Genomic DNA, 14,752 nt, shown 5'->3' with positions numbered 1-14,752 from the left:
ATTCCAAGACATCTTTCCACAGTTTTAGGCCACCAATAGTACCGCGACATCAGCAGCAATGACTTCTGTCCAGCATGACCGGCCAGCCAAGAGGAATGGCCCCACTGTAGAACTCACTTCCTCTCAGCTTCAGCAACAAACTTCTTACGGGGAGGAACCTGGGACACATCTATGTCATCATCCTGGACAGCTCAATAATGTTTTAAGGCTCCTGCTCTTGATCGGCCAATAGAAATGACTGCAACAGCACTGCAGCTTTAACACTCTTTTCAGCAGGGCAGAAGTGTAGCTAGAAGTCAAAGCAAGCGAAGAAAAACAACTTCCGGGCTTGGTGTGGATTTAACCTCTGAGCCGAGGTTAGACAGGCCAAGTTCTTGTGGTCAGTGTAAATGATGACAGAGTGCATCGCTCCTTCCAGCAGATAACACCACTCCTCCAGAGCCATCTTGATGGCCAACAGCTTCCAATCGCCAATCAAGTAGTTGTGATCAGCAGGAGATAAGGCCCTGGAAAAGAAACCACAGGTTAGTCTTAGGGGTGCTTCACACACAGCGAGCTCGCTGCCGAGATCGCTGCTGAGTCACGCTTTTTGTGACGCAGCAGTGACCTCATTAGCGATCTCGCTGTGTGTGACAATGAGCAGCGATCTGGCCCCTGCTGCGAGATCGCTGCTCGTTACACACAGCCCTGGTTCGTTTTCTTCAAAGGTGCTCTGCCGCTGTGACACACAGATCGCTGTGTGTGACAGCGAGAGAGCGACAAATGAAGCGAGCAGGGAGCAGGAGCCGGCGTCTGACAGCTGAGGTAAGCTTGTAACCAAGATAAACATCGGGTAACCAAGGTGGTTACCCGATATTTACCTTAGTTAACAGCCTCTGCAGCTCTCACGCTGCCTGTGCTGCCGGCTCCGGCTCTCTGCACATGTAGCTGCTGTACACATCGGGTTAATTAACCCGATGTGTACAGCAGCTAGGAGAGCAAGGAGCCAGCGCTAAGCAGTGTGCGCGGCTCCCTGCTCTCTGCACATGTAGCTGCATTACACATCGGGTTAATTAACCCGATGTGTACTGTAGCTAGGAGAGCAAGGAGCCAGCGCTCAGTGTGCACGGCTCCCTGCTCCCTGCACACACAGCTAAGCGGTGTGCGCTGGTAACTAATGTAAACATCGGGTAACCATACCCGATGTTTACCTTAGTTACCAGTCTCCGCAGCTTCCAGACGGCGGCTCCGTGCAAGCGCAGCGTCGCTTGCACGTCGCTGCTGGCTGGGGGCTGTTCACTGGTCGCTGGTGAGATCTGCCTGTTTGACAGCTCACCAGCGACCATGTAGCGATGCAGCAGCGATCCTGACCAGGTCAGATCGCTGGTCGGATTGCTGCTGCATCGCTAAGTGTGAAGGTACCTTTACCCATAGCTGACTTCTGTGTGAGAACTGTAACGGCACCAGAAGAGGAAGCATTCACTTTGAGGGTAAACTCTATGTAGCACCAGAGCCGAAACGAAGGCCTGATTGAAGGACATAAAGGCGTCATGCCTCAGGAGTCCAAGCTTTCAGATTCGTCCCTTTGCGTGTCAAGGCTGAGATGGGAAGAGCCAGGGACAAGAACCGTGGTATGAACTGCCTGTAGTAGTTGGCGAACCCGAGGAACCCGCTGCATCGCTTTTAGACTGTCAGGACGTGGCCACTTCAGTACTGCTGACAACTTGTCTGGATCCATCCTCAGGCTGGTATCTGAAATGATTTAACCTAGGCAAAGCTGGGACAACTGCTCATACAGACACTTTTCGTATTTGGCATAAAGATGGTTGTCTCTTAACCTCTGCAGCACCTGACGGATATTTCTCCTGTAAGTAGGAAGGTCCGATGAAAATACAAGAATATCTTCCAGATACAGCACTACACATGTGTACAATAAATCTTGGAAGATGTCATTGACAAATTTCTGAAAAACCACCGAGGCATTGCTGAGACCGAGCGGCATTACCCGATACTCATAATGGCCATCTCAGATGTTGAAGGCAGTCTTCCATTCGTCACCTGATTTTATGCGAACCACATTTTATGCACCATGGAGATCAGACTTGGACAAGATCCTGGATCCTCAGAGTCGGTCGAACAGTTCTGGTATGAGCGGCAGCAGGTATTTGTTTTTGAATGTGATTCGATTGAGTCTTCTGTAGTCAAAACATGGCTAAAGTGACCTGTCCTTATTCTTAACAAAGAAGAAACCGGCTCTGGCTGGAGAGGAAGATTAAACGCCAGATTCTCCTTAATGTATTCAGACATAATTTGGGTCTTGGCCTGAGACAGGGGATATATACGACCACGATGCAGGATATGCCCAGGAAGTAGGTCAAGACAGTTCTCATGGCAGGTGTGACCCCACTTAAACACATCTCCAGACCTCTAGTCCAGAACTGGTTCTTGCTTCCTTAGCCACAGTAGACCAATCAACAGTGGGTGCGACATTCTTGGAAGGACATAGAAGGCAATCTTTTCCTTGTGTAGCATTCCTAGGACAAATAGGAAAACTTCCTTGGTGACACACGGGATGACCTTGGACAGAGGCTTTTTGTCTATCGATCGTACAAGAATAGAGTTTTGCAGCTGGCAAATGGCAATCTGGTACCTATCCACTATACTCTCTTGTATGAAATTCCCATAAGCTCCTGAATCCAGAAGAGCCAGTTCAGAGAACTGGGTGTCACCACTGGTTACAGATAGTCATATAAAGCAATGAAGCGGACTTGCCATCGCCTAGGGAAGCCTCCCCTATGGACGCTAGGCTGGATGGTGTGTCTGAATTCTTGAAACAAAATCAGATAAAATGTGTGGAACATCTGCAGTTGAAGCACCCTTCATTGGTGCGACGGATCTCCTGACGGTAATGGACAGGATGTACTAGATCAATCTTCATTGACTCAGGGACCATAGGTACAGAGGTTACACTGGCACGCAGAACCAAGGACCTCAGAGCAAAGGGTACTGGGTGCAATGACCTCTTTTCATGGGCCTTCTCACATGCACGTTCCTGAAAGTGCAGGTCAATCTGTACGGCCAGGCTAATCAGGTCGTCCAGAGAGAATCACCAGCTAACTCATCCTTGATTTTACCGGATAGAGCTCGCCAGAATGCTCCGACCAATAGCTGATTGGTCCACTGCAACTCAGATGACAAGGTGCGGTATCTGATGGCATATTGTCCTAGGGTGATATTCCCTTGTTGCAATTCAAACAGTGCTTCTGTAGCCGATGCCAGGTTCATCAAACATTTTCCACAGGAAAACCAGGAAGAGAGACAGGTTGGAGACTAGTGGATCAAGCCTCTCCAGAAACGGATTGATCCAGTCCAGAGCTTCGCCTTCAAGGTGAGAGGCCAGGAAGGCTACTTTGGCGGCATCTGTGGGATTCTGCTGCGGCAGGAGACGGAAGTGCAACTGGCACTGGTTGAAAAACCCTCGACAAAGCTTCAGATCCCATCGGTACTGTGAAGGTCTGCTGATACGAGGAAGTGGCACAGAAGACTCCAAGACTGTAGGAGTAGTGACTTGGTAGGTAGCATTCTGCAGTGATGTCAATAGTTCGTCCATGGAAGCTAAAGATTTCAGCACCCGACCTAGTGTACTTTCCAGATGGGAAAGCTCTTGATGGGGGCTGGTAAGCTGAGCGTTGGTGGTTGCAGCATCTGTCAACTGCTGAGAGCTCAGTCGGGTACTCATAGCCTGCAGAATGGTCATGAGATGATGTTAATCCGCCTGCACACGAACAAGTTCTCGCTGAGCCGAGAACACAGGGGCAGTAGAGTTCATGGCCTGAGTAAGCTGTTAAGCTCGGTGGGCGAGCAGAGATGTTAGTGAACCCAATGGGCCGCAACACACAGAAAATCCAAAGGGGTGTGACTACGGACCTGAGTCTGGTTTTCCCTAGAGATCCCAATGGTGGAGGTATTGTGCTACAGGTATTGGCCTGGGAACCACTCGGGAAGACTGGTGTTGCGTCAAATAGCGCCAGGGGTACGGGAGTGACCATCCCTGACAATGGGTTGCGGCAGCAGCAGGCGTCGAGGGTCTGTCTGGGATGGATGGACAGATGGATAAGGCAGCAACAGCTGGTGGGGATGCTTTGCAGCAGCAAGTATCATGACTGACGTGGCAGCTTGTGGCAGCAGAATAGATAATGGCGGCTGGTGTGACGGCTTGCAGCAGCAGGTAGGGATAATGGCAGCAGCACTCTGAAATACAGACAGGTATAAGTAACTGATCTAGCACCACTAAACAGCAGCAGAGAGCTAGGTAACCTGACACAGCAATGAGTCTAAAGGCCCCGTTACATGCAACGACATCGCTAACAAGATGTCGTTGGGGTCACGGAATTCGTCACACACATCCAGCCTCGTTAGCGACGTTGTTGCGTGTGACACATACGAGCGACCGCTAATGATGCAAAATACTTACCAAATCGTTGATTGATGACACGTCGTCCATTTCCTAAATATCGTTGCTGCTTTTGGACGCAGGTTGTTTGTCGTTCCTGAGGCAGCACACATCGCTACGTGTGACACCCCAGGAACGTCGAACAACACCGTACCTGCGTCCTCAGGCAACGAGGGGGGCATGTCTTTCAAGTGGCTGCTCTCCGCCCCTCCGCTTCTATTGTCGCCTGCTGTGTGACGTTGCTGTGACACCGCATGAACCGCCCCCTTAGAAAAGAGGCTGTTTGCCGGCCACAGCGACGTCGCTAGGAAGGTATGTGTAACGGGCACTAGCGATATTGTGCACTGCGGGCAGTGATTTGCACATGACACACAAACGACGGGGGCGGGTGCTTTCACGAGTGACATCGCTAACGATGTCGCTGCGTGTAAAGCGCCCTTAAGTCTAACTCATTGCCTAGGCAACTCTCAAAAGGTCTTATCTGGGAGACACTTCTGGGTTATGAGGATGCCTTCCTTTTATGAAAGGGAGCTTGGCCATGTATGTGCCCTACGGGCTGAGTCCTGAAGCCTGTCAGGAGTACAGATGCTCCATGGGGCTGCAACATGGGATGGAGACGGGACCCCTGCTGCAGTATGCCTGGAAAAGTGAGGGAATCAGCGACATTGCCGAGGGGAGCAGGAGAGTGCGAGGACATCAGAATGGGCATTACACTATACTTCCTGTACCCATGGGGCCAATGTTGCAGCATCAGTCTTCCCAAGTGGCACCAGGTCTCACACCTGCAGCGTAACACTCTCCCAATTACAGGCTCTGATGAAAACAAGCTGTAGTTCCACAGTCAACCGCAGTCAAGTTAGTACTGCGTATTGTAAATTTGCTAGTAAATTAGGTAAAAAGGTCTTGACAGTTTTCATTGCCTGCTCAAAATTACACAGTGAACCACATTTATAGGTATTGTTAGTTAGTACTTCCTGTTGTATATTTACTAGTGAACTAGCTAAAAACGTCTTGGCACTTTTCAGTGTCTGCTCAAAAATATGCAGTTAACCATATTTCTCGTTTTTTGGCACTTTTTAGTGCCTTCACACTGTTTCCAACTCAGGCTGGAAATAACATCTTTTGTGTCAGGTGTCTGACAGGTGTGACCGTAGGGTTCCGAAACATCTGTTATTCCTTGACAAAGTAGGATCTGAGAAGGATCCCGACCCTCGTCAACTGACATTAACCCCCGGGTGGTGGAGGTGATGATGAGGAGACTCAGATACCTTAGATGCACGTGTACTGTTATGTGATGTCAGGTCAGGAAGAGGAGTGGGACAACATAAAGCCTGACAAAGTGGTGGATCCCACTTGGTGTGAACCCAGAGACATGCAACTGTGAAGCTCAGCAGATGAGGAGGGGCACAAGGAAGCTGAGGAGGTTACGTTGGCGAATCCCATACAAACACGTAGTGATGCAACCTTGAAAAGCACTGCATCTTCAGCCACAATTTTGGCTGTGTCGAGCAGCGGTCGCGGTTCTGCAGTTCGCAGGAAGGGTTGCCTAGACTTTTTTGAGACTGCAAAAGATGACCCAACTTTCATTATCTTCCAAAGTTGTAAACAACAATTATTTGACTACTACATGCATGAACCAGCACATGCGCAAGCAACATGCATTACTGTGGAAATCTTACTGCGCTAAAATGCAGACTACCAGGCCTACCTAACCACTGGCTACCAAATTATCCATGTCTGCTGTTTCTTACTCCTACATCACTGTCAAAACTATTCTCACAAAGGTCTCCAACTGCATAACCTATACTTGTTTACCCGCTACAGTTGGGGTGAGTGAGAGCCTCTCAGCTGTTACAGAAGTGATCATGCCTGGTGATTTTAAGATCGGTTTCACACTTGGGTTGAACGGCATCCATTGCTATCCGCCGCCTTGAGGAATTACAGTAACCGTTGTAGGAAACCGTTTTATTCCTCATAAACTTCTATTAGCTACGGATAGGAACGGATGGGCTTCCATTGCATCTGTCAGTCGACGCTGCGTTGCATCCGCCTGGTGGATGGAACGCTGCATATAGCAATTTTCTACGCTTGGCTGAGTGTCAAAAAAACGCAACCTGCAGGATTCCGTCGGCATCCGTTGTTTTTATAATGGACGCCTATGGTGATCATTTGACGGATTCCGTTAACGCAACCATCTTTACACAACTGCGCATGCACAGATGTGTAAAGTCAAGAAAAAAAACTATAACGGATTGCGTTATTTTTTACGATCTGTTGCATCCGTTGTGCCACTATATGCAACGCATCCGTTGCATCCGTCACACAACACAATGCAACCAATGCCGTTCAACCCAAGTGTGAAACCGGCCTAACTCATGTGAAACACAGAGGCCACATCCTGGGTGTTGCATGTATCATACTTCCCTGGTGTGTAAACACACTAAGTAGGAAATGGGTGCGTGGCAATTGATGCCACTGTCCTGCTGTCTGCCTGAAATGTTTTAAATATCCAGACTACAAGATGGGTCTCCAAGTTGTCTTGTCTGTAGTGCAAGGGTTCTTGGAGCAAGAGGCCTACACCTGTCGCTCATGCATCTCTTGATTTTTAAATTTAAAATGCTAGATCAGATCCTGTGTGTTGCATGGACCATACTTCCTTGGTGTGCAAACACACTATGGAGAATGGGGGAGGGGGAATTGATGCCACTGTCCTGCTGTCTGCCTGAAAGGTTTTTAATCTCAAGACTCCAGGATAGGTTTCCAAATTGTCTTTTGTCTATAGGGCCAGGTTTCTTTCTGGGATCAAGAGGCCTTCGCCTGTCTGTCATCTTGCTGTCTCTGGTGAAGGTAGAAATGTTGGTTCAAGCCTTGTTACAGGGCCAGTTCCAAGCATCCATGTTGATTTGTTCGACTATTTGTAGTCTGTCAATTGTTGCCACTTTTCCTGTTGCCTGACCTTAATTTTTGGAAATGTGAAGACTTCAGATAGGGTTTCAAATGGTCTTTTGTCTGTAGTGCCAGGGTTCTGGGAGCGAGTGGCCTACACCTGTCACTCAGCAGCTCTTGATTTTTACAATTAAAATGACAGCCCACATCCTGTGTGTAAGTCAATGCAATCAGGCAGTGCTTAAATTAATATCCATTGGAGAATGCAGTCACACAACTGCAAAGTTGTGGACCACTATCCAGGCCCAATTTGATCCATGGCTGTCTCCACTGAACCTGGAGCCAGGGAAGGCCATATGCGATAATGGTGCAAACCTCATGGTGGCACTACGCCTGATCAACATCACATGTGCATTGCATGGCTCATGCGCTCAACCTGGTTGTACAGAAATTTCTAGAGCATTATTCCGGCCTGGATGCACTGCTGCAGAAAGCATGGTAGCTGTGTGCTAACTTTTTAAAATGGAAATGCAAGGCCATATCCTGTGTATTGCATGGACCATACCTCCCTGCTGTGCAAACATATTATGGGGAAATGGGGGGGATTGATGCCACTGTCGTGCTGTCTGCCTGAAATGTTTTTAAATATCAAGACTCCAAGATGGATCTCCAAGTTGTCTTGTCTGTACTGGCAGGGGTATGAGAGCACTAGCCCTACACCTGTCTCTCATTCACCTCTATATTTCTTATGCCAATACTCTAAGAAGTTAATGGCTATGCCAAAACTGTGATGCTACACTGTAAAATGTATTTTTGCTGTTTTGGAAGGTTTTAAACCTCATAAAGGTGTTTTCTCTGCCTTACGTTTGGCCTTCAATTAAATTTAATGGGGTTTGAAAAGGTTCGGAGTTCGGTTCAGCGAATGTAGCGTTAATTCGGTAAGGCTTGGTGATCCAAACTTTGAAAGGTTAGCTCATGTCTAGTTATTATGATGGCAGCAGATTTTTATCAAGAATGTCTTGGTAAATTTGTCAATTTATCCTTCATTTTAATTATATTAAATTTGCCAGTGCCATATGGAGAAAAACAGCCTCATACCATGGTGGCACCACCTCGAAACTCCACTATTGGTATGCTGTTTTGGGGGTGATAGCTAGTGACTTATGGCCTCCAAACATGTGTATTATGACATCCAAATTGTTCAATTTTGGTCTTATCTGACCAGACTATATTATTTCAGTATTTTACAAGCTTGTAAAAATGTTGTTGAGCAAGCTATAAACACAATTGAACATGTTTTTTATTCAGCAATGGAGTTTTTTGTGGTGAGGGTGCATACAAACTGTTACGGGGGGCTGTCTGATAATAAAACCTAAAGGAATGTCAGACAGTCAGGGTCTACCGTGCAAAGACTCTGCTGCACACTATGGCAGAGGATAAGGGGTATATAAATGTGCCACTGTAAATAATGATAGCACAAGTGCAGAGTGCAATACCTCTGTTATACTCACAGAGGAATATAATTAGAAAATAAAGCAATTCCGACCTCTAACTTGGAGGGTGTGTGGAATGGTCTCTGTTAAAGATCACAGAGACAAAAGGAGTGAGTGTGAAATGGCACCTACCTAGGTCCGTTCCTCTAGTGGTGCCAGGAGACGGACAGCAGCATAAGCCGCACAAAGCTCCTACCTGTGTTGGCTCCACTAGTGTGCGAGGACACGAACCACTAGATATGGCACCTGCCTAGGTCCGCTCTTCTAGTGGTGCAAAAGAGACGGACAGCAGCATAAGCCGCACAAAGCTCCTACCTCTGTTCGCTCCCCTAGTGTGCGAGGATACGAACAACTGCCAGACGCAGTATAAGGAACGTTACCCTAGCGGCAACGTCCACCTACGAGTAGAATCACAAGGCCCAGCCGGACTATGTGCCTCAGGCACCTGCCTATGTCCGCTCCACTAAGAGGTAAGGATACGGACTGCAGCCGAAGCTGTGAGGTATAAGAACGCTACCCTGCCAGTAGCGCTCACCTAACAGACAGAGAGATGCCTAGAGGAACGTGCACAGAGCGTCTACTCGCATGCATGAACCAAGAGGACTGAGCGCCGGGCGGTGTGTGTCTGGGTCTTATATAGACTCTGTGCCTCATCCAAGATGGAGGACACCAGAGCCAATCCGCTGCCAGAATGACGTCACGCTGGCCTATCACCGAGCAAAGTGTCACAAGCACATGACCAGCGACCAATCGGCATAGAAGGTGTCAGAGACATGTGACCACGTGTCACAAGCACATGACCAGCAGCCAATCAGCTTAGAAGGTGTCAGAGACATGTGACCTCGTGTCAGCGATGATGTCACCCGCACATGTGTAATGGCTCCAAGATAGGACTTAGTCTCCAGCGCTTGCACATGTGCAGTAGCAAGAAATCCGGACATAGTCTCCAGAGCCACAGCAACCATAACACAAACCTTGGGGATTGAGTGGATTACTTATTGTTTTGTTTGAAACTATTGTACCTGCTGATTTCAGGTCTATCTATAGCTCTCCACAGGTGTCTCTTGCTTCTTTTACAACTTTTCTTATAATTCTTTCAACTCTTCTGTCTGAAATCTTGGGGGAAGCACCTGGTTGTTGTCGGTTTATGGTGAAATTTTTCTTTTCACGTCTGGATTATGGCTCCCACAGTGCTCACTGGAGCCTTCAGGAGTTTAAAAACTCTTCTGTAACCAATGCATTATATGGTTTTATCCATCATGAGAGGTTTCTTGTTGCTACGCTCACCGATGGGCGGTGAGCATCCGGGGGTGGACCCACTGGACTGTGAACTGTGCACCGGACTCCCTTGAGGAAGCGACCAGCAGCAAACCCCTATACAGGGACTGTGTGGTGAATTCCCCAAAGGACCTAAATGCACGGCAGCCCAGGACCAGTAGCGACAGTCTCTTAAGGCCAGGTACAGTCCCTTAGACGTCTGATGCTGGTGTTTCTTGATGAGGCACAACAGAGATGATACCGAAGCAACATCACAACAGATATGACACAGGTACGGAGTCCACAGCAAGCATGGCACCGGTATGGCACAGGTGTGGCGTCCACAGCAGGTATGGTACAGGTATGGCACGGGTATAGCACAGGTGTGGCGTCCACAGCAGGTATGGCACTAGGACGAGACAAAGGTTAGGAATGGGCAGCAGATGCAATGACACAACACAATAGCACACAAGGACCTGAGTACTAGCAACGCATTAGAATCTCGGGTGCCTTCTGTCAGGGAAGGTGAACTTATATACCTTTTAGGTAACAGGTGACCTCTGAGGTCACTTCCAGGCAATGGGACGCTATCACTTTAAGAAAGGGGGCGTGGCCTTGTGCGCAGCCTAAGATCACTTACTGTAGACCTGCAAACAGGAAGAAGCTGCTGCAGCAGACCCAGGAGCAGAGCGCACAACCCAGGAGTGAGAGCAGACCCCAGCAAAACACGAATCAGGAGCAGAGCCTAAGGAGCTGAGGGACAGGCAAGAGGAAGGACAACGCCGGCGGAGGCTGGGAGCGGGAGTGCGCGTGGGGGCCATGCTGGGGCTGGACAGGTGAGAGGAAGAGCACCCCCCTCGGGACCTGGCAGGCACGGGTGTTAAACTTGTGTAACACCTTGGTAATGAGACACCTTTTTATAGACCATCAGTTGAACCAGGTGATATTAATTTTCACTAAGTGGTAGGATTGCTTTCTCATTACTGATAGATTTTAGTTGGTGTGATGACTTTTCATGGCATTTTCACCTCTCTTTCTTCATGTGTTCAATACTTTTTCCCTGTGTGATTTCCCATTGTTACACATAAATTAATGTATGGACATCTATGGTTAGATTTCTTTGCCTCTGTGGATTGGATATATTGTTACCAACACCTGGTGATAAAGTAATGTCAATAGCACCTTTAGAAATAAATTTACTTTGAAAATTTGTGACTTTTCAATACTTATTTCAAAAGCTGTATATATCTTGCAGGTGTTAATTTTGACATTTTCACATGAGTTACTGACAAAATAGGACATAATCAGAGTCTTATAATAAATAAAGAATATGAAGACTTACCTGTTTAGATTTTGTCTTGGTTATAGTGTCAGAAATAGGTTTTTTTTTTTCTTTTACTGCAGTTTTGGAAAACAGACTTTCAAGTTCGTGGACATCTACTTTTGGCTCACTGACTACTTCCCAAACGAGAGGGCTGTGGAAATCTCTAAGATGAAACACAAAAAACTTTTAAGTTCAGACAGTATTCCATGTAGACAAATTACCCTTATGAACAAGGAATGGTAAATTAAGCTCTACATCATATACTGTAGTAGAATTAAGCAAAATCTTAATCTTAAAGGGGTATCCCATCTCCAAGATGATAACCAAATATGTTTTATGCATAAAAATAATATTCATTGTGAAGCGCTGCGAAATATGTTGGCTCTATAGAAATAAAGATTATTATTATAATTAGCAAATACCTCCAATTAGAAATGTAGTATATTTCTCCTGATACAGACATGTCTCTTACCTCATGTACAGCGCATTACAGCAGCTTAGGTATCCCTGGTTACAGCCACATGCAACTAACTATCTAAATAACTGTCACTATATGAGTGGACATAACCATGTATACCTAAGCTATAATGCTTTCTACATGAGATAAGAGACATGGCTATATCAGGAGAACTATACTATATTTCTAAATAGCTGTAGTACCTGGCGTGGCCCAGGATAGTAACTGTATCTCTTTCTCTCTCCCAGTCTCTGTCTGTGTGTCGCTGTCTGTCTCGCTGTCTGTCTTTTTCCTTGTCTGTCTGTCTGTCTCTCTCTCTCTGTCTCTTTGCCTGGCTGTCTCTTTGCCCGGCTGTCTCTTTCCAGGGCTGTCTCTTTGGGCATTTGTTTCTCTGCCCGTCTGTCTCTTTGCCCGGTCTGTCTCTTTGCCCAGTCTGTCTCTTTGCCCGGTCTGTCTCTTTGCCCGGTCTGTCTCTTTCCAGGTCTGTCTCTTTCCAGGTCTGTCTCTTTCCAGGTCTGTCTCTCTTTCCAGGTCTGTCTCTCTTTCCAGGTCTGTCTCTCTTTCCAGGTCTGTCTCTTTGCCCGTCTGTCTCTTTGCGCATCTGTCTCTTTGCGCATCTGTCTCTTTGCCCATCTGTCTCTTTCCAGGGCTGTCTCTTTGCCCGGCTGTCTCTTTGCCCGGCTGTCTCTTTGCCCGGCTGTCTCTTTGCCCGGCTGTCTCTTTCCAGGGCTGTCTCTTTCTAGGGCTGTCTCTTTGCCCATCTGTCTCTTTGCCCATCTGTCTCTTTGCCCGTCTGTCTCTTTGCCCATCTGTCTCTTTGCCCGGTCTGTCTCTATCCAGGTCTGTCTCTTTCCAGGTCTGTCTCTTTGCCCATCTGTCTCTTTCCAGGGCTGTCTCTTTGCCCGGCTGTCTCTTTGCCCGGCTGTCTCTTTGCCCGGCTGTCTCTTTGCCCGGCTGTCTCTTTCCAGGGCTGTTTCTTTGCCTGTCTGTTTCTTTGCCCGTCTGTTTCTTTGCCCGTCTGTTTCTTTGCCCGTCTGTTTCTTTGCCCGTCTGTTTCTTTGCCCGTCTGTTTCTTTGCCCATCTGTCTCTTTGCCCGGTCTGTCTCTATCCAGGTCTGTCTCTTTCCAGGTCTGTCTCTTTGCCCATCTGTCTCTTTCCAGGGCTGTCTCTTTGCCCGGCTGTCTCTTTGCCCGGCTGTCTCTTTGCCCGGCTGTCTCTTTGCCCGGCTGTCTCTTTCCAGGGCTGTTTCTTTGCCTGTCTGTTTCTTTGCCCGTCTGTTTCTTTGCCCGTCTGTTTCTTTGCCCGTCTGTTTCTTTGCCCGTCTGTTTCTTTGCCCGTCTGTTTCTTTGCCCGTCTGTCTCTTTGCCCGTCTGTTTCTTTGCCCGTCTGTTTCTTTGCCCGTCTGTCTCTTTGCCCGGCTGTCTCTTTGCCCGGCTGTCTCTTTGCCCGGCTGTCTCTTTGCCCGGCTGTCTCCTTCCAGGGCTGTCTCCTTCCAGGGCTGTCTTTCCAGGGCTGTCTCTGTGTCTCTGTCTGTCTGCCTCTGTCTCTCTCTATCCGTCTCACCACTGACATCATATTACCATTTTGTTCCTATAGCAACCACTGACAGTTGCTATTAATGACCTTTAGCTCCCACCTCCATTCAGTTAAATGGAGACATTTTTTATGAGTGTAACTGGAAAGCACGGGATTAAATTTTCCTGCCCAAACATAGTCTATGACGTTCCCTGAGTCACATGGAGTGTGTGTGCAAAATTTCGTGATTGTAAATGCGACGGTGCGGATTCCTTTAGTGGACATACATACATACATACATATACACATACACACAAACACTGAGCTTTATATATTAGATTGGAAGTATTTGCTAATATTATTATGCCTGCTAAATAGTGGGATAGGATCTAGGAGATGTGAATAACCCTTTAAGTTGCTGTCACAAATCAGAATGACCGATCCCAGTCAATTCAGAAAGTGTATGGGGTTGGATTTGGCTGTGTCAACAAATATTTTTAAAGGGCACTTTCAAAGTCTTATAAAACAGATGAATGCAAGCTACAAATATGAAACATTCAAATGTCAACATTATTTTAAGACAGAAATGATCCAATCAGTCTGTATGTAAAAGAAAAAATAATACATAAAAGGTAAGTACAGAGTGCTGTATAAAAAGAAAAAACAAACAAACAGAAAAATGGAAAGAAGTTTATGTCATAATGTGTATTTAACTAACTATTTGAACCCACATTTATAAATGAGTTGCAACTTTGGCCACTGACTGGTTGCAGTAAAGGAAGAGTTGAAATTAGAAGGGGGCCTAGGCAGCAGTACAAAAGATGATTGATAGATATGTGCTTTTATGTTTAAGAATACACTGTGGCTATTTGTAAGTAAATAAGGAGTGGTCAACCCCTATAGGCTAAGGACACATGGTGAGTAAAACTGAGTGGAATGCGATAAAAAAAATCGTATTTCACTGGGAACAATATTCTCCGAAGTGAACCAAACAAGGGGTGCGTTTGCGAACCTTTATCGAACCGAACTTCGAACCTTTAACGAACCGCACTGAATTCAATGGGAGACCAAATGTAAAGCACAGAAAACACCTCTAAGGGGGTGTAAAAGCTTCCAAAACAGAAAAAATACGTTTTACAGTCCAGCACCACTGTTTTGGCATAACAAATATCTTCCTAGGCTATTGACAGAAGAAATATAGAGGTGGATAAGAGACAAGTATAGGGCTAGTGCTCCCATAAACCTGCCAGTACAGACACAACACAATTTGGAGACCTATTTAGTAGTCTCGCCTAGAGATGAGCCACCCCCCTAGAGTTCGAGTTCGGTTCGTCGAATGGTGCCCCGTTCGACGAGCCGTTCGACAAACCTCTCGAACCCCATTGAA

General features: G+C 47.0%; 1 protein-coding gene across 2 annotated transcripts in view; it reads right to left on the bottom strand.

Moving 5' to 3' along the window:
- FMN2 (formin 2) overlaps positions 1-14,752 on the bottom strand; it is a 2,161,480-nt gene that overhangs the window by 1,599,957 nt on the left and 546,771 nt on the right. For both annotated transcript variants that reach the window (XM_075339745.1, XM_075339746.1), the window contains exon 6: positions 11,411-11,555. In XM_075339745.1, the coding sequence (XP_075195860.1) occupies positions 11,411-11,555 (145 nt within the window). The remainder of the gene's footprint in view (positions 1-11,410; positions 11,556-14,752) is intronic.

The sequence above is a fragment of the Anomaloglossus baeobatrachus genome, chromosome 3 (genome assembly GCF_048569485.1).
Source record: "Anomaloglossus baeobatrachus isolate aAnoBae1 chromosome 3, aAnoBae1.hap1, whole genome shotgun sequence".
Taxonomy (NCBI): domain Eukaryota; kingdom Metazoa; phylum Chordata; class Amphibia; order Anura; family Aromobatidae; genus Anomaloglossus; species Anomaloglossus baeobatrachus.
This window is presented reverse-complemented; position numbering and strand designations above follow the sequence as displayed.